This window comes from Pan paniscus, chromosome 20, assembly GCF_029289425.2.
Source record: "Pan paniscus chromosome 20, NHGRI_mPanPan1-v2.0_pri, whole genome shotgun sequence".
In the NCBI taxonomy this organism is placed as follows: domain Eukaryota; kingdom Metazoa; phylum Chordata; class Mammalia; order Primates; family Hominidae; genus Pan; species Pan paniscus.
The window spans coordinates 14,594,757-14,615,170 of NC_073269.2; the positions used below are offsets into that span (position 1 = coordinate 14,594,757).

Genomic DNA, 20,414 nt, shown 5'->3' on the forward strand with positions numbered 1-20,414 from the left:
CTGGGAGGTGTACCCAACAGCTCATTGAGAACGGGCCATGATGGCAATGGCGGTTTTGTGGAATAGAAAGGGGGGAAAGGTGGGGAAAAGATTGAGAAATCGGATGGTTGCCGTGCCTGTGTAGAAAGAAGTCGACATGGGAGACTTTTCATTTTGTTCTGTACTAAGAAAAATTCTTCTGCCTTGGGATCCTGTTGATCTGTGACCTTACCCCCAACCCTGTGCTCTCTGAAACATGTGCTGTGTCCACTCAGGGTTAAATGGATTAAGGGCGGTGCAAGATATGCTTTGTTAAACAGATGCTTGAAGGCAGCATGCTCGTTAAGAGTCATCACCACTCCCTAATCTCAAGTACCCAGGGACACAAACACTGTGGAAGGCCGCAGGGACCTCTGCCTAGGAAAACCAGAGACCTTTGTTCACTTGTTTATCTGCTGACCTTCCCTCCACTATTGTCCTGTGACCCTGCCAAATCCCCCTCTGCGAGAAACACCCAAGAATGATCAATAAAAAAAAAAAAAAAGCCGGGTGTGGTGGCAGGTGCCTGTAATCCCAGCTACTTGGGAGGCTGAGGCAGGAGAATCGCTTCAACCCAGGAAGCAGAGGTTGCAGTGAGCCGAGATCGTGCCATTGCACTCTAGCTTGGGCAATAAAAGCAAAACTCCGTGTCAAAAAAAAAAAAAAAGTGGTGTTTCAGATCGATAGGGCAAAAAATGCCATTTGTAATGGAAAGTCTAAGACAGTTGGTTAGCTATTAGAGAAAAGATGAAATTAAATCTATACTTCATATCATATACAATATACTCCAAATGGACTAGTAATCTAAGTGTGAAAAATAAAACCATACACGCATGTAAGGTGTTCAAGTGATTTCTTGGCTGAGTAAGGAAAAAGATGTAACTACAAGGCGGCAATAGCATACAAGCTTCATTTGGGATGTGCTTTCACAGGTTAGCAGTTGTGGAGGTAGCAAACAGCAAGAGAGTATCCATAGGCTTCTACCTGTGGGTCACTTCTCAGAAAGGGTGGAAAGGAAGAGAGACTCCCAGAGGAGAAAGGGAATCAAAGAGAGGGCTTATAAATAACTAAATGATGATACTCACCAGACTGGCAGCATATCTTCCAGTTAAAAGCTCTGAAGGGCCGGGCAAGGAGGCTCATGCCTATAATCCCAGCACTTTGGGAGGCCAGTGGGGCGGATCACGAGGACAGGTGTTCAAGACCAGCCTGACCAACATGGTGAAACCCCATCTCTACTAAAAATACAAAAATTAGCCGGGCGTGGTGGCGTGCACCTGTAATCCCAGCTACTCAGGAGGCTGAGGCAGGAGAAACACTCGAAGCTGGGAGATGGAAGTTGCAGTGAGCTGAGATCTTGCCACTGCACTCCAGTCTGGACAACAGAGTGAGACTCCATCTCAAAAGAAAAAAAAAAAAAAAAGGTTCTGCAGGACAGCAGGGGGATGGGATTTTCATAGCCTCTGGAGTTATCTTATCTATGGCTATCAGATATTGCACATAATTTCAGAGAATACAAAGAAGGCACACTCGAGATGGCTAAAAATAGGCTTGTTCAGGCTATGTTTCAAACAATCAAGTGTGTTAAAATTGCAGTTTGGCAGGGATTGGCTATTGTGAATACTAGTGAGATAAACATTGGTGTACAAATATTTCTTTGAGCACCTGCTCTCAACACTTTTGGATATATATGCCAAAGTGGAATGTCTGGATCAGATGGTAATTCTGTTTAATCTTGTTTGTTTGTTTGAGATAGGGTCTCACTCTGTTGTCTAGGCTGGAATGCAGTGACATGATCATGGATCACTGCAGTCCTCAACCTACTGAGCTCAGGTAATCATCCCAGCTTAGCCTCTCGAGTAGCAGGGATTACAAGTGCATGCCACCACCATGCCTGGCTGAATTAAAAAATCTTTTTTGTAAAGATGAAATCTCACAATATGCCCAGGCTGGTCTTGAACTCTTAGTCTCAAGAAATCCCTCACCCTGAGCCTCCCAAAGTGCTGGGATTACAGGTGTGAGCCATCACATCCAGCATGGTTTTGATTTTCATTTTCATGATGTTTAGTGATGTTGAGCATCTTTTCATGAGCATCTTTTCCTGTGTTTATTGGCCATCTGTGTATCTTCTTTGATGATATTATTCAAGTCCTTTTTCTGTATTTGAATTGGGTTTTGTTGTTGTTACTCTCGGGTTCTAGAAATTTTAAAAATAAACTCCAGATATTTGTCCCCAGTCGGATACAGGACTTGAAAATATTTTCTCCCATTTGTAGATTGTCTTTTCATTCTCTTGTTATTATGCTTTGATGCAAAAAATTTGTATTATTGATTAGGTTCAACTCATAATTTTTCTTGTGTTGCCTGTGTGGTTGATGACATAACTAAGAAGTCATTTCCAATTCCAATATCATGAAGCTTTCTCACCTATGTTTTCTTCTAATAGGTTTTCAGCTCTAGCTCTTATGCTACACTTGGGTTTTTGGTCCATTTTTTAAAAATCATGCCACATTATTATTATTATTATTAAGATGGAGGCTTGCTGTCTCCCAGGCTGGGGTGCAGTGGTGCGATCTCAGCTCACTGCAACCTCTTACCTCCCAGGTTCAAGTGATTCTCCTGCCATTGCTTCCTGAGTAGCTGGGATTACAGGTGCATGCCACCACGCCCGGCTACTTTTTGTATTTCTTTTTAGTAAAGACAGGGCTTCACCATGTTGGTCAAGCTGATCTCGAACACCTGACCTCGTGATCCACCCGCCTCGGCCTTCCAAAGTTCTGGGATTAGAGGCGTGAGCCACTGTGCCCGGCCATGCCACATTATTTTTAATTATGTACAAAGATCTAAAATGTCACTCAGGGACTATTTCATCCACCACTCTGTTTGGCCACCAGTCTTTTGTCTGTCTCTTCTGCAATAGTGAGGCGGATACCCTTTCATCGGGGAAGAGAAATCCATGGTCTGTTGCCCTTGCCAATAACAAAAATGTTGGAAAATCTAGTGGCAAATCTGTTGCCGTTGGCATCCTTCACGTAAAACACTTTGAAAGATCGAGGGTGCCGCTCTCTGTTGATCACACCAATTCTTCCCAGGTTAGCACTTCCAGTCACCATATACAGGTTCCAGTGTCAATCTTGATGAAATCAGTAATCTTGCCAGTCTCTAAATCAATCAGAATGGTATCATTCACCTTGATAAGGGGATCAGGGTAGCAGATGGCGTGAGCATCAAGAGTCACCAGATGAGGGATTCCTTTTGTGCCCACAAAGATTTTTCTCAGTTTGCATAACATGTACTTGGCCTCCTCAGGTGTAATACGTTGTACAGCAAAGTGACCCTTGGTGTCACAGGTCAGTTGGGAATTCTCTCCCATCTTGTAAATGTTGATGACATCCATGAATCCAGCAGGGTAGGTTATATCAGTTCAGACCTTGCCATCGATCTTAACCGCTGCGGGAAAATCTTTACTTCAACTCCTGTCAGGGCATACTTAAGTCTGTTCCTTAGGAAAATGATGAGGGGTAAACATTCTCTCAACTTGTGGGGACCGGTGGATGGACAAGGAGAAACACACCAGTCAATTTATCCAACATTCAATGCTTTGGAGCTGCTACCCCTTTCAGATGCTTCTTGGGACCACGAGCCATGGCTGTGTTAGGCAAGGAAAGAGTTAATGATTTTTCATCTTTTTTTTTTTTTTGAGATGGAGTTTCGCTCTTGTTGCCCAGGCTGGAGTGCAATGGCGTGATCCCAGCTCAATGCAACCTCTGCCTCCCCGGTTCAACCAATTCTTCTGCCTCAGCCTCCCAAGTAGCTGAGATTACAGGTGCCCACCACCACACCCGGCTAATTTTTGTATTTTTAGTAGAGGCGGGGTCTCACCGTATTGGCCAGGCTGGTCTCAAACTCCTGACCTTGTGATTCCCCTGCCTCAGTCTCTCAAAGTGCTGGGATTACAGGTGTGAACCACTGTGCCTGGCCTTGATGCATTTTAAGTTCATTTTATATATGGTATAAGGTTAGGGTCTAACTCCCTTCTTATGCATGTCTATATCCAGTTTTTCTGCTAACACTTCTCCCCCACCTCCCACCACAAGCTTTATTGATACCTCATTGACAAAGAAAAACTGTATATACTTAAAGTGTGCAATGTGATGTTTAGTATAAACATTGTGAAATGATTACCACTATCATACTAATTTATGTATCCATCACTTCACAGTCACCTTTTTTACTGTGTTGAGAACACTTAAAATCTGCTGTCCTAGTAAACTCCAAGTATACAATACAGTTTTTTGTTTTTTGTTCTTTTATTTTTTTTGAGTCGGAGTCTTTCTCTCTCACCAGGCTGGAGTGCAGTGGTGTGATCTTGGTTTACTGCAACTTCTGCCTCCCAGATTCAAGCGATTCTCCTTCCTCAGCCTCCCAAGTAGCTGGGATTACAGATGCGCACCACCATGCTGGGCTAATTTTTTGTATTTTTAGTAGAGACGGGGTTTCACCATGTTGGCCAGGAAGGTCTTGATCTCTTGACCTCTTGATCCCCCCACCTCTGCTTCCCAAAGTGCTGGGATTACAGGCGTGAGCCACCACACCCAGCTGGACAATACAGTATTGTTAACTAAAATCTCCATGCTGTACATTAAATTCCTGAATTTCTTCATCTTGTAATTGAAAGTTTATACCCTTTGACTAATGTCTCCCCAGTCTCTCCCCATTCTCCCAGTCCCTGGCAACCAAAATTCTCCACTTTTTTTTTTCTTCAGATGGAGTATCACTCTGTGCCCAGGCTGGAGTGCAGTGGCAGGATCTTGGCTCACTGCAGCCTCCGCCTCCTGGCTTCAAAGGATTCTTGTGCCTCAGCCTCCTGAGTACCTGGGATTACAGGCGCCCACCACCACGCCCGGCTAATTTTTGTATTTTTAGAAGAGATGGAGCTTTACCATGTTGGCCAGGCTGGTCTCGAACTCCTGACCTCGTGATCCACCTACCTCAGCCTCCCAAAGTGCTGGGATTACAGGCGTGAGCCACCGCGCCCAGCCAGCATTCTCCTCTTTGCTTCTGTGAGTCAAGGACTATGTGGCTAAGTTACAGCCCACATATATGTGAGATTATACAAGATTTCCTTCTCTTTTTAAGGCTAAATAATATTCACATATATAATCACATTTTCTTCATTTCTAAATGTCCAGGAACATTTAGATTGTTTCCATACTTGTCTATTATGAAGAAGGCTGCAATGAACATGGGAATGCAGATATCTCTTCAAGATATTCACGTCATTTCCTATGGAAATATACACAGTAGTGGGATTCCTGGATCATGATGGTATTGTTAATGGAAAGGCGTCTGGATCCAGACCCCAAGAGAGGGTTCTTGGGTCTTACACAAGAAAGAATTTGGGGAGTTCATAAAGTGAAAGCAAGTTTATTAGAGAAGTAAAGAAACAAAAGAATGGCTACTCCATAGGCAGAACAGTGGTATGCACTGCTCTATTGAGTATACTTATGGTTATTTATTGATTATATGCTAAATAAGTGGTGGATTGTCAATAAGTTTTTCAGGAAAGGGGCAGAGATTTTTCTGGAACCTAGCATCCCTCCTTTTTTTTTTTTTTTTTTTGAGATGGAGTCTCACTCTGTCGCCCAGGCTGGAGTGCAGTGGCGCGATCTCCGTTCACTGCAAGCTCCGCCTCCTGGATTCACACCATTCTCCTGCCTCAGCCTCGTGAGTAGCTGGAACTACAGGTGCCGGCCACCACACGCAGCTAATTTTTTGTATTTTTAGTAGAGACGGGGTTTCACCGTGTTAGCCTGGATGGTCTTGATCTCCTGACCTTGTGATCCATCTGCCTTGGCCTCCCACAGTGCTGGGATTACAGGCGTGAGCCACCGCGCCCGGCCTACATCCCTCCCTTTTTAGACTATATAGGTAAACTTCCAAACATGGCCATGACATTTGTAAAAAGTCATGGAGCTGGCGGAAGTGACTTTTTAGCATGCTACTGCATTATAATTAACCTATAATGAGCAGTGAGGATGACCAGAGGTCACTTTTGTCACCATCTTGGATTTGGTGGGATTTGGCTGGGTTCTTTACCGCATCTTGTTTTATCAGCAAGCTCTTTATGACCTGTATCTTATGCCGACCTCCTATCTCTTCCTGCGACTAAGAATGCCTAACCTCCTGGAAATGCAGCCCAGCAAGAAAAAAAGAAAAAAGACTGCCTTTTCTCCATTGAAGGTTCTTGGCACCATGGTCAAAAGCCATTTGATTATATCTGTGAAGGTTTATTTCTGGTCTCTTTATGCTATAACAATGGTTTCCATGTCTAGTTATGCCTATACCACATTGTTTTGATTACTATAGCTTTGTAGTACCATTTTTTCTGCTTTTTTTCCTGAGACAGGTTCTTGCTCTGTTGTCCAGGCTGGAGTGCAATGGTGTGATCACAGCTCACTGCAGGGTCGACTTCCTGGGCTCAAGAGATCCCTCCTATCTCAGCTCCTGGGTAGCTGGGACTACAGGCATGCACCACCATGCCAAGCTATTTTTTATTTTTATTTTTTGTAGAGATGAAATCTCCTTAAGTTCCCCAAGCTGGTCTCAAACTCCCGGGCTCAAGCAGTTTTCCTGACTCAGCCTCCTGAATTGTTGGTATTACAGGCTAGTAACTTTTGACATCACAAAGTCTGAATTTTCCAACAATCCTTTTTTTTTTTTTTTTTTTTTTTTGAGACTAAGTCTCGCTCTGTTGCCCAGACTGGAGGGCAATGGCATGATCTCGGCTCACCACCACAACCTCCACCTCCTGGGTTCAAACGATTCTCCTGCCTCAGCCTCCTGAGTACCTGGTATTACAGAAGCCTGCCACCATGCCTCACTAATTTTTGTGTTTTTAGTAGAGACAGGGTTTCACCATATTGGCCAGGCTGGTCTCAAACTTCTGATGTCAAATGATCTGCCTGCCTTAGCTTCCCAGAGTGCTGGGATTACAGGCTTGAGCCACCTTGCCCTACCCAACAAACTTCTTTTTCAAGATTGCTTTCACTGTGTGGACTCCAGTGAGATTCCATTTGTGTGTGGTCTTTTGTAACCCAAACTTCAGCAGTGACTTAACATGATTTTTGCCACATTCTGCTAGTCACAGAGACGAAGCCTGCTACAATGTGAGAGGACTACACAAAGGTATGAGTATTGAGAAGCAGAGATTATTGGGGGACAATTTGGAGGCTGGATACTACAGAGAAGGAATTGGCAATACCCAAAAACACTACCTGTGCAATCTGGAAACCGTTTTCTTTTTTTTTTTTTTTTTTTAATTTTGAGGCAGAGTATCCCTCTGTTGCCCAGGCTGGAGTGCAGTGGCACGATCTCAACTCACTGCAACCTCCACTTCCTGGGTTCAAGCGATTCTTGTGCCTGTCTCCCTAGTAACTGGGACTACAGGAATGCACCACCACACTTGGCTAATTTTTTTTAATTTTTAGTAAAGACAGGGTTTGGCCATGTTGCCCAGCCTGGTCTCAAACTTCTGAGCTCAGGCAATCCACCCCCTTGCCCTCCCAAAGTGTTGTGATTACAAGTGTGAGCCACCGTGCACGGACTTTTTCTTTTCCCTTTTTTTTTTTGGAGAGAGTTTTGCTGTGTCCCCCAGGCTGGAATGTGCAGTGGTGCAATCTGGGCTACCTGCAGCCTCCACCTCCCAGGTTCAAGCGATGCTCCCACCTCAACCTCCAGAGTAGCTGGGGACTACAGGCATGAGCCACCACACCCAGCTAATTTTTGTATATTTTTTAGAGATGGGCTCACCATGTTACTCAGGCTGGTCTCGAACTAAGGAGCTCAAAGTGCTGGGGTTACAGGCATGGGCAACTGTGCCTGGCCTTGCAATCCTACTTTTTTTTTTTTTTTTGAGATGGAGTTTCACTGTTGTTGCCCAGGCTGGAGTGCAATGGCATGATCTCGGCTCACCCCAACCTCCACTTCCTGGGTTCAAGTGATTCTCCTGCCTCAGCCTCCTGAGTAGCTGGGATTATAGGTGTGCCACCACACCCTGCTAATTTTTTGTATTTTTAGTAGAGACGGGGTTTCACCATGTTGGTCATGCTGTTCTCGAACTCCTGACCTCAAGTGATCTACCCACCTCGGCCTCCCAAAGTATTGGGATTACAGGCATGAGCCACCGTGCCCAGCCACAATCCTACTTTTAAGAATTTTTTTTAATACTAAGTCCAGGATTCAGTCTAAACTTCTAAGAATTTGCCTTAAAGGTAAACCTTTAACAATTCAAATAAGTTCAAGAGTATTAATTGCAGCACTGTTTGTAATTTCAATTTGAATGCCTAAATGCTCTCAAGTATTACAGTATCTGAATATATGGTACATCAACCAATGGAGTATCCTGCAGCTCTAGAAATGAATGAAGATCTCTATGAACTCACATTAAGTGATTTCCAAGATACATGGTTAAGTAAAAACACAAACTCCATCTCAAAAAATAAAATTTTGTGTTTTTAACCTCATTTATTTAAAATTAAATGAATTTGTAAGCCATTTGGTCTGTGGTATTCTGTTATGGTTGCCTGAGCTGATTAAGGCAGATTTTGGCACTGAGAAGTGAGGCACTGCAATTAAAAACAAACAAACAAATAAAAAAACTAAAAATGTGAAGCAGCTTTGAAACTGACAAATGAGTAGAGGCTGGAAAAATTCTGATGTGCAAGCTGGAAATAATAGTAAGGGTGATTCTGGTGAGGTGTCATTGGGGAATGAGGAACATGCTATTGGGAAATGAAGAAAAGACAACCCTTTATATGAAGTGGTGAAGAACTTAGCAAAACTGTATTCTAGCATTTTGTGGAAGGTAGAGCTTGAGAGAGATAAAACTGGGTATGTATCACTAAGATCTGTAATTAAAGTGTTAAAGGACACAGGAAGCTTCATTCTTCCTGACTGCTTATAGTAAAATGCAAAAGAGGAGACCTGAATTGCAGAAGAAATTGTTAAAGAAAAAGGAACCAGAACCTGGAGATTTGGAAAATTCTCAGCCTATCCATAATGCAAAAATTAGAAAACGTGTACTGAAGAGAATCCTGAAAGTGTGGCTGAACAATCATTTGACAAAGAGATCATGAGTGGGATTCATGGACTATATCAGCCATCTTAACAGAAGTGAGCACGAAGACTGGATTATACTAGAAGAGACACTTCCACTTAGGTTGTGCCACCTAAAATGGACAGAGAAGACAGAACAGGTAAGGTTGTCACATATCATAGATTTTACAAGAAGGGGACACAGAAATAATCAGCTGTGAAAGTGCACAGGCAGTTAAGGATGGTTTCATACCTGCCATGCTCTGCAGGATCCGTGGGAACAGAAGAGACCCTTAGAGGAGCATCTTTTAACAACCCACCTCTGGGGCCTATATCATCTTGGCTTCTGGGAAATTTTGACATGAATGTGCCACACTGGCAGCTACTAACAGGGGCTGGGACCTATCTAGATGACTTATCTCATACAGAAATTCTTAATGCTATGATCTTAGAAATCTAATCACCAAGGTAAGGTAGCCTGCAGTACTGACCTCACCATCCATTACCCTTCTTCACAGATGCCCAGACTCAGGCAACCATGAAGTTGTATTCAGAACCTGTAGGTTTAATTTCAGACCCTTGGGATGGCACCCAAGGCCAATTCATGAGCCATTACAACCTCCAAAAGGCATTTAGGATAAATCTGAATACCTTTAGTGTCACTGCCACTAATTAAAGATGGCAACCAATGAGCTAAATGGTAACATTCATACCCTTATATTCATAGGGTTCCTCCCCAGTGTGAATTCTTTCATGTCTACTTAGGTGTGAGGAAACAGCAAAAGCTTTCCCACATTCTTTACATATGAAGGCTTTCTCTCTGGTATGAGTTCGCAGGTGAACATTAAGGGGTGAGGAATATAGAAATGCTTTCCCACATATCTTGCATACAAAGGGCCTTTCTTCATGGTGAGTTTTCAAATGTTTACTATGATCAGAAGTAATGAAGGTCTTCCCACATTCAACACATCCATAAGGCTTCTCTCCTGTGTGAATTCTTTTATGTTGAGTAAGGGTTGAGGATCCATTGAAGGCTTTCCCACATTCCTTACACTGATAGGGTTTCTCTCCAGTGTGATTTCGTATGTGTATAGCAAGGCCCGTGTACTGAGTGAAGGCTTGGCCACATTCCTTGCATTCATAGGGTTTTATTCCAGTGTGAGTTCTTACATGTTGAGTAAGGTGAGTTGACCTAGTGAAGGCTTTCCCACATTCCGTATATTTGTGTGGTTTTATTCCAGTGTGAATTTGAATGTGAACATTAAAGGATGAGAAATTTCTAAAGGATCTTCCACATTCTTTACATTCAAACAACTTCTCTCCTTTATGAATTTTCACATGTGCAGAAAGTTGAGAAAAATTAGTGAAGGATTTCCCATGTTTCTTAGTCTTTTTAGATTTCTTTCCAGTATGAACTGTTACACACTGCTTTAGGTGTGAGGAGTGAGTGATGGCTCTCCTACATTCCTGAAATTCACAGAGTTTCTCTCCAATGTGGATTCCCATGTGATTATCAAGGCTTGCAAAATACTTAAAGCCTTTTTTACATTCCTTACATTTGTATGGTTGTCTTGCATTGAGAATTCCAAGATGTGCAGCAAGATCTGGAGTTAAGGTGAAGACTTTTCCACATGGATTAAATTTGGAAAGTTCCTGTCCAATAGAGGCTTCCTTGTGCACACTGAGGATGTCTTTTCCATAACAATTACCCTCAAAGATGTTCCCTCCATTCTGAGCTCTCATGTGTGTTTTAAGGCAAAACCATTCACTGAAGACCTCTCCACAATTCTCACAGAGTTTCCATCCACTGTAGCTTCTTGTCTGCTGATGAAGGGATAAAGGATTTAAAATGTTTTCAGACATATTAAGAGATTTCACCCATCTGAACACAGAAACATTATTTTGGTGACAATTATCATTTTACTTTTTAATGTTTAATTTTTTTTTCATTTCCTACCCTCTTGATTTCTTCCAGATTGAATGATGGGATCTTTTGCTAGAATTTTATGCCACTGGCTCTAATTACTCAAAAAAAAAAAACTGTTTTTAATTGTTGGGGGTGGTTTGAGACAGGGTCTCACTCTGTCACCCAGGCTGGTACCATGGCAGAATCACAGCTCACTGCGGCCTTAATCTTCCAGGCTCAAGTCATCATCCTGCCTCAGTGCCCCAAGGAGCTTCGACTACAGTTGCATGGCAACACACCCAGCTAATTTTTTATTTTTTTGTAGACACAGGGTCTCCCTGATGCCCAGGCTGGTCTTGAACTCCTAGACTCAAGTGATTCTCCTGCCTCAGCTTCCCAAGCTGCTGGGATTACAGGCATCAGCCATTGTACCCAGCAAAATAGTGTAGATTTTCATGAAACTGTTCCAATCCTCAATGTCTAGTTACATATGTGGGAATATGTACTTGTCGGTATTTTGCAGTGACAAGTTATATAGGTATGGAACATCACAAAATTCATCACATTCAGACTATCTCTCCAGAGACTTTGCTCCCTCAATGGTGCAGGCTACTTCTCTAATTCTCTTAATTATCTCTCATTTGTGCTGTTTCTTTTTCATTGCACACTCCACCTCCCAGGTTTAAGCAATTCTGCCTCAGCCTCCCAAGTAACTGGGATTACAGGTGCCCACCACCATGCCTGGCTAATTTTGTATTTTTAGTAGAGATAGAGGCTAGTCTCAAAGTGCTAACCTCAAGTGATCCACCCACCTTGGCATCCCAAAGTGCTGGGATTACAGACTCAGTTTATTTTCCTTCTTTCTTTCTTTCTTTTTTTTGTGAGATGAAGTCTCACTCCATCACCCAGGCTGGAATGAAGTGGTGTAATCTTGGCTCACTCAGTAACCTCCACCTCTGGGTTCAAGTGATTTTCCTGCCACAGCCTCCCAAGTAACTGGTATGACAGGTGCCCACCACCACACTCGGTTAATTTTGTATTTTTAGTACAGACGGAGTTTCACCATGTTGGCCAGGCTAGTTTTAAACCCCCGACCTCAAGTGACCACCTACCTCAACCTCCCATAGTGTTGGGATTACAGGCATGAGCCACCACATCCAGCCTCTTTTTAAAATCAGAGATGGGATCTTGCTATATTGTCTAGGCTGGTCTTAAACTACTGGGCTTAAATGATCCTCCCACCTCAGCCTCCCTAGTAGCTGGGATTACAGAAGTAAGCCATAGTTCTGACCGTGCTGATTTCCTAGAATGGAATTCTCAATCTTTTCTGAGAGGAAACTAAGAAATATCACTCATCCTGCCATTTGTATCCTATTGAATATTGGATTCCTCAAAAAACCAAGCTGAAGTGATGACCATTTGGTTCTAGGTTGTATTTCCCATTCTGAAGTTAAGCAGAAAAAGAAATGTAAGGATTTATAGAAGAAATGTTTAAAACGATGAGTCATTTGTACCTGTTTTCTAATTAAACACAGTAATAAAAGATAGGCCAGAGAACTTTGAGGATTTTGATATGTCAAAAATTTGGCTATAAGGACGTGGGGTTTATTACACAATTGATGTGTTTAGATAGTTTATTACAAACTGCTTCTGTGAAAAATAAAACAATAGGGAAGAGGAAGAGAAGATTATCAGGAAAGGAAAGTAGGAAAGATTGGGATAAAGAGCATGTATCAAAATGATAAAGTTAACAAAAAAAAGAACAGGTAGTTTTGTTAGGTCATAGGAATGTTTGACTAGATGGAAAATAAAAGTCAGAGATATCTGAAATTCTGAGAAAAATAGCTTAAATCTTCTGAGGTAAAGTGGATCTTTAAAAATATTTTTTTTATTTTTTTGAGATGGAGTCTCACTCTGTCACCCAGGCTGGAGTGCAGTGATGCAGTCTTGGCTCACTGCAAACTCTGCCTCCCGGGTTCAAGCGATTCTACTGCCTCAGCCTCCCGAGTGCCTGGGACTACAGGGATGTTCCAACATACCCAGCAAATTTTCTGCATTTTTATTACAGACGGGGTTTCACTGTGTTAGCCAGTCTGGTCTTGATTTCCTGACCTCATGATCTGCCCACATTGGCACCCCAAAGTGCTGGGATTAAAGGTGTGAGCCACCAAGCCTGGCCTAGTCTTTATTTTTATGATTTTTTTTTTAGAGATGCGGTCTCACAATATTGTCCATGCTAATATCAAACTCCCACACTCAAGCACTTCTCCCACCTCAGCCTCCCAAGTATCTGGGACTACAGGTGCAGGGCACCATGCCAAGCAAAATGATGTTACTCTTACCCACAGAGGCCAGGTTCACATAGTTCTCCAACATCACATCTCTGTAGAGGCATTTCTCAGTTGTGTCCAGTAAAGCCCACTCCTCTGGGGTGAACTCCACAGCCACATCATCAAACGTCACTGAATCCTAAGTCATCACACACATGCCGGTTTGAGCCAATGAACACTGCCACGAATGTTCACTGGAAAATGAGGAAGGGGAAACTTATACTCACTTATATGTGGTTCTGAGATCTCCCAAGATCTACTCCAGGATTTAATGTCTCAGGAGCTCTTGTGTCTAAGCAATCAAGGTGAACCTACTAGAGGCATATGCCTTGAACAGCACTATAAAAATTTTTTTAATTCTTTTTTTGTTTGATCTATTTTTAATTTTTAAATACTTTTATTTTTAAATTTAAAATTTTTATTTTGATGAGAAGGTACTTCCTAAGCATGAATTTTTATCTATCTACCTATCTATCTATCTATCTAATCTGTTTATTTATTTCTATATAAAGACAGGGTCCCACTGTGTCACACAGGCACAATCGCTGCCTACTGCACCTTCGCTCTCCTGGGCTGAAGTTCTCCTCCCACCCCAGCCTCCTCAGTAGCTGGAATTACAGGCATGAGCCACTGCACACTGCTTACACTTTATCTCAGCACAACCAGGTTAGGAGCTCTTCCTGTCCCATTGGTGTCTATGCAGCACACTCCTCAGCACACTGCAGATGCCTGATAAATGCTGATAAGTGAATAATTTGATAAAAGGACACTTTCATCGGCTTTATCATCTGTCACTGCACCCAGCAATGTAAGAAAGATGCAGTTGGCACCATGAAGGTCAAGCTTAAGTAGTAATTACTAAGCTACTGGACTGATTTTCAAGTTAACACTTTATGTATAGGAAACTTCATTCCCTGGGGAAATTCATCTGGGGACTCAATCCTTGAGTAAGGCTTCATTTGCTCTAAGAAAACTCTGGAGATGTGTCTGTCTAGAAGGAAATGTGTCTACCTATTGGATGTAAGCATGTCATTTTGTACAATGGCACATTTTCTTTTTACCTGATAAGAATTTGCCAGGTAGTCCTCCACCATCGTTCCCATCTTTGTCTTTTCTTCAAAAGGGCAGATTGGTTCCCTGGAAAAAAACCCTAGTGGAAAAGTAAGAAGGCATGAGAAGCCAGAGCTGTCCACATTCTCATGCCCAGAAGTCATTCCATCCTAGCTTGAAATTCCCATATGCTCCTGCACACTCGAGAAAACTACACACACACAACACTTTCATGAAATGCCATAGTAGTCCTGTGTCACCTAGACTCAGAAAAGCAGACATGGGCCAAACTGCCTGTTGGGTAAAGGGATATAGCTTCATTTTTCAAGGAAACTTACACCCTGAAAAATGTGACTCTCTATCTGCCCATAGTAGTAACACTCATGAAGCTTATGTAGCATTTCCTAAGGCACACAAACCAGGGCTGAATTCTAAAACAGCATTCTGACTGGGCACAGTGGCTCATGCCTGTAATCCCAACATTTTGGGAGGCCAAGGTGGGCAAATCACTTGAGGTCAGGTGTTGAAGACCAGCCTGACCAACATGGCAAAACCTCGTCTCTACTAAAAAAATTAAAAATAAATAAATAAATAAATACAGGAGACTGAGGTAAAGAATTGCTTGAACCAGGGAAGCAGAGGTTGCAGTGAGTCAAGATTGTGCCACTGCACTACAGCCTGGGTAACAGAGGGAGGCTCCATTTAACAAACAAACAATATTAGCCAAGCCTGGTGATATGTGCTTGTGGTCCCATCTGCATGGGAGACTGAGGCAAGAGAATCACTTTAACCCAAAAGGTGGAGGTTGCAGTGAACTGAGATTGCACCACTGCACTCCAGCCTGGGTGAGAGAGCAAGATTCTGTCTACAATAAATAAATAAATAAAACAAAACAAAACAAAACAAAACAAAATAGTATTCTACATCTTACTTCAATTCCTCCTAAAAGAACCAGTGGTGGCTCACGCCTGTAATCCCAACACTTTGGCAGGCCAAGGCAAGCAAATCACTTGTGGTCAGGAGTTCAAGATCAGCCTGACAAACACTGAGAAACCCGTCTCTACTAAAAATACAAAATTAGCCTGTAATCCCAGCGACTCGGGAGGCTGAGGCAGGAGAATCGCTTGTACCCAGGAGGCAGAGGTTGCGGTGAGCCGAGATTGCACCATTGCACTCTAGCCTGGGCAACAAGAGTGAAACTCCATCTTGAAAAAACAACAGAACAAAACAAAAGAAAAAAACAGTGGCATGCCTGCTCAGGCCCAGCGCACTGGACTCTTATGTTGTGGAGGACGACCTAAATCAGAATCTCTGAAAAAGAGCATCAACAAGGACTTACCATGGGACAAATCAATGACTGCCATGCTCTGAAGCTGATGGTCAGTTGTGCCTCAATGCTCTCTTCCTTGATGCCAAGATTGCCTCAGGGCAACTTATGAATCTAGGTGAATAGAGGCAATCTCCATTCCTCTTTGTACAGGGTTATTTGAAGTCCTGTTTGTATCAAGCATCAAACATCAGTCATCGAACATTATGCATGAGCTTTCTCACTGCAGGTGACAAATGTGAAAGCCACCAAAAACTGTACACTCAGTATCGTCACTCAGTAATGATAGTATTAATAACAGCAACTGACATTTACTGAGGACTAGTATGTCAGAAGTAGCTCTAGTAGCTATATACATGCTCACTTAATTATCATAACCATCCTTCCCGATAGCTATCATTACCTCTATCTGTCTATCTATCTATGTATCTATGTATCTATCTATGTATCTATCTATCTATCTATCTATCTATCTATCCATCCATCCATCCAGTCAGGGTCTCACTCTGTTGCCCAGGTTGAAGTGCAATGGCACTAACACAGCCCTCTGTAGCCTAGACCTCCCAGGCTCAAGTGATCCTCCCACCTCAGTCTCCTGAATAGGTGGGCCCACAGGTGTGCATCACCACACCTTATTATCATTATTATTACTATTATTATTATGAGACAGAGTCTCACTCTCCCACCCAGGCTGGAGTGCAGTGGCACAATCTCAACTCTGTAACCTCTGCCTCCCAGGTTCAAGTGATTATCAGGCCCCAGCCTCCTGAGTAGCTGGGATTACAGGTATGCACCATGCCTGGCTAATTTTTGTATTTTTAGTAGAGATGGTGTTTCGCCATATCAGCCAGGTTGGTCTCAAACTCCTGGCCTCAAGTGATTCTCCCACTTCAGCCCCCAAAGTGGCTATGAATACAGGTGCACACCACTGTGTGGGGAAAAGAAAGAGAGACCAGATTTTTACTGTGTCTATGTAGAAAAGGAAGACATAAGAAACTCCATTTTGATCTGTACTAAGAAATATTGTTTCTGCTTTGAGATGCTGTTAACCTGTAACTTTAGCCCCGACCCTGTGCTCACAGAAACATGTGCTGTAATTAATCAAAGTTTAATTGATTTAGGGCTGTGCAGGATGTGCCTTGTTAACAATATGTTTGCAGGCAGTATGCTTGGTAAAAGTCATCACCATTCTCCATTCTTGATTAACCGGGGACAAAATGCACTGCGGAAAGCCGCAAGGACCTCTGCCCATGAAAGCCTGGGTATTGTCCAAGGTTTCCCCCCACTGAAACAGCCTGAGATATGGCCTCATGGGAAAGGAAAGACCTTACCATCTCCCAGCCCAACACCCATAAAGGGTGTTGCGGGAAGTCAAGGACCCCAAACGGAGGGACTGACTGAAGCCATGACAGAAGAACGTGGATTGTGAAGATTTTATGGACATTTATTAGTTCCCCAAATTAATACTTTTGTAATTTCTTATGCCTGTCTTTACTGCAATCTCTAAACATAAATTGTAAAGATTTCATGGACACTTATCACTTCCCCAATCAATACCCTTGTGATTTCCTATGCCTGTCTTTACTTTAGTCTCTTAATCTTGTCAGTTGAGGAGGATGTATATCATTCCAGGACCCTGTAATAATCGCGTTAACTACAAAAATTCTACAGCATATGTGTTTGAGCAATATGAAATGTGGGCACGCTGAAAAAAGAACAGGATAAGAGCAATTGTTCAGGGAATAAGAGAGATAACCTTAAACTCTGACCGCTGGTGAGCCAGGCAGAACAGAGCCCTATTTCTCTTCTTTCAAAAGCAAATGGGAGAAATATCACTGAATTCCTTTTCTCAGCATGGAACATCCCTGAGAAAGAGAATGCGCACATAGGGGTAGGTCTCTGAACTGGCCCAAACCCCCCCGGGGGCGTACCTGTCTCTTATGGTCGAGATTGCAGAGGTGAAATAAACTCCAGTCTCCCATAGCGCTCCCAGGCTTATTAGGAAGAGGAAATTCCCACCTAATAAATTTTGGTCAGACCGGTTGATCTCAAAACCTGTCTCCTGGTAAGATGTTATCAATGACAGTGGTGCCCGAAACTTCATTAGCAATTTTAACTTCGCCTCGGTCCTGTGATCTCGCCCTGCCTCCACTTGCCTTGTGATATTCTATTACCCTGTTAAGTACTTGATGTCTGTCACCCACACCTATTCGCACACTCCCTCCCCTTTTGAAAATCCCTAATAAAAACTTGCTGGTTCTTGTGGCTTGTGGGGCATCACGGACCCTACCAACGTGTGATGTCTCCCCCGGACACCCAGCTTTAAAATTTCTCTCTTTTGTACTCTGTCCCTTTATTTCTCAAGCCAGCCGACGCTTAGGAAAATAGAAAAGAACCTACGTGATTATCAGGGCAGGTCCCCCAATAAAGGGGTCTGTGCTGAGGAGTAGTGAAAGAGGGAGGCCTCTTTGCAGTTAAGAGGAAGGCTTCTGTCTCCTGCCTATCCCTGGGAATGGAATGTCTCGGTGTAAAGCTGACCATTCCCATTCATTCTATTCTGATAGGAGAAAACCACCCTGCAGCTAGAGGTGAGATATGCTGGCAGCAATACTGCTCTGTTACTCTTTGCTACACTGGGATGTCTGGGTAAAGAGAAACATAAATCTAGCCTATGTGCACATCCAGGCACAGAACCTTTCCTTGAACTTATTCATGATAGAGATTCCTTTGCTCACATATTTCCCTGCTGACCTTCTCCCCACCTGTTGCCCTGCTACACTCCCCTCGCTGAGATAGTAAAAATAATAATCAATAAATACTGAGGGAACTCAGAGGCCGGCGCCGGTGCAGGTCCTCCTTATGCTGAGCACCAGTCCCCTGGGCCCACTGTTCTTTCTCTATACTTTGTCTCTGTGTGTTATTTCTTTTCTCAGTCTCTCATCCCACCTGATGAGAAATACCCACAGGTGTGGAGGGGCTGGCCCCCTTCACCACTGGGTCTAATTTTTTGTATTTTTAGTAGAGACTAGGTTTCACCAGGTTGCCCAGGCTGGTCTCAAACTCCTGGGCTCAAACAATCCTCCTGCCTTGACCTCCCAAAGTGCTGGGATAATAAGCATGAGCCACCGCGCCTGGCTCATTACCTCTATTTAATACTGAAAAAATCCTACATTCAAATAACCCTAATAATTAGTCTGATATTTGTCCTTAGAGCCTGATCTCCTGTGGATGCTGTTACCCCCTAATATGACCAGGAGGCAGTCCAGACCTGCACAGAACAATTAAGTAGTCACCAGCCACGTGTGTTATTGCTAACTTCACTACGTACCTAAGATGACTGAAGAACAGAATTTAAAATATTCAAAAGATGGCCAGGCACGGTGGCTCACACCTGTAATCCCTGCACTTTGGGAGGCTGAGGCAGGCAGATCACCTGAGGTCAGGAGCTCGAGACCAGCCTTGGCAAACATGGCAAAATGCTACCTCTATGGCAAAACGCCATCTCTATGGCAAAACCCTGTTTCACCATGTTGGCGAGGCTGGTCTCAAACTCCTGACCTCAGGTGATCCACCTTCCTCGGCCTCCCAAAGTGTTGGGATTACAGATGTGAGCCAGGGTGTCTGGCATGCCTTTCTTAAATAGAAAGGCTTGTAGCTGGTAACAACTAGAAAACAAATAACGTCCAAGAAAATAAAAATTTTAAAAAACGAAAGGCCTACAGTCTACACGTGTTCATATTTACATACAGAAATAGACACACCCTAAACAACTATGTTTTTTCCATCCAAATGTAATGTGTCAAAAATAAGCAAAGGACACCAAGGCAATGCCAGATTCTCAGATGAGACATTTTTTAGCAAATAAATGGAAGTCAGAGCCCTCTTGAAACCAATTTAACGCCGGTGCTCACCAAGAACACGCCGGAATCGCCAGGTTCCTGACGCGGGAGGATGCGGGGCCAGAGCCAACCTTACCAGAATGGCAGAAATCCTTTTCCTTTCGGAAAGAAAAAAATTCACCAAGGTTGCTTTAGAAGCTTTTGAAGAGGGGAGCACAGCGGATGAAAGCACTCCAGAAAACATCCCATGGACGCGGGACAAACACACTTCCTGACGCGGCTCCTGACGTGGACTGACTGAACCTGCAGCTGGGAACTGGCCACGCTGGGAGGACCAACAACCCCTGGAGAAGCTAGTGAAATGAGCAGGATCCGAGAGGCTCCTGGGCGACCGCGCCCAATCCTTCCTTTGCCGTCCCCCCGCTGTCTCCAGGACCCCTAAGCAGGGGCGGAACTCACCACAGCCGGGGTCGACTCCACCAGGATAAAGGTGAAACAGCACTGACCGTGGGCAGCCAGCGCGGGAAAAGATAGTGGCGGCGGGCTGACGTCACTTCCGCTACGAGCCTCAGGAAGGACGGGGCTTCTGGGATCCAGTTTCAGCCACGTAGGACCAGGTTGTTAGAAATGCTTGTTCCCCGGTGCGTAAAGAAATAGCACTTGAACATAAATTTAATTTCCTCAGTAAGCCCATTTTACTTTCAGCAGAACAGGTACACTACCCAGCAGTTTTGCCACTAGAGTACACTAAACAAAGGAAACAGGGTCATTTATAACCTGACGTGTCCACCCTACTGCAGCGTCCGGTTTCCATTGGCTGGAATGGAACATCACATTCTGTATTTGAC

The 20,414-nt window shown here is 43.5% G+C and overlaps 1 protein-coding gene and 1 pseudogene across 4 annotated transcripts; both read right to left on the reverse strand.

The window, feature by feature from the left end:
* Positions 1 to 562: 562 nt before the first annotated feature.
* Positions 563 to 5,296, reverse strand: LOC134729597 (small ribosomal subunit protein eS4, X isoform-like; annotated as a pseudogene).
* A 3,228-nt stretch (positions 5,297 to 8,524) lies between these two features.
* Positions 8,525 to 20,414, reverse strand: LOC100971412 (putative zinc finger protein 812). 4 transcript variants are annotated; one of them, XM_063599853.1, is made up of 5 exons: positions 19,639 to 20,414; positions 15,740 to 15,894; positions 14,412 to 14,500; positions 13,363 to 13,544; positions 8,525 to 10,935 (listed from the first exon to the last, which is right to left on the reverse strand). In XM_063599853.1, the coding sequence occupies exon 5, from the start codon at positions 10,855 to 10,857 to the stop codon at positions 9,808 to 9,810; it is 1,050 nt and encodes a 349-aa protein (XP_063455923.1). In that variant the 5' UTR covers positions 10,858 to 10,935; positions 13,363 to 13,544; positions 14,412 to 14,500; positions 15,740 to 15,894; positions 19,639 to 20,414; the 3' UTR covers positions 8,525 to 9,807. The 4 variants fall into 4 exon arrangements, with proteins under 4 accessions (XP_063455923.1, XP_063455922.1, XP_063455921.1 ...); XM_063599852.1 differs by having other exon boundaries at positions 8,525 to 10,938; XM_063599851.1 differs by lacking the exons at positions 13,363 to 13,544; positions 14,412 to 14,500 and having other exon boundaries at positions 8,525 to 10,938; positions 19,639 to 19,724; positions 20,026 to 20,414.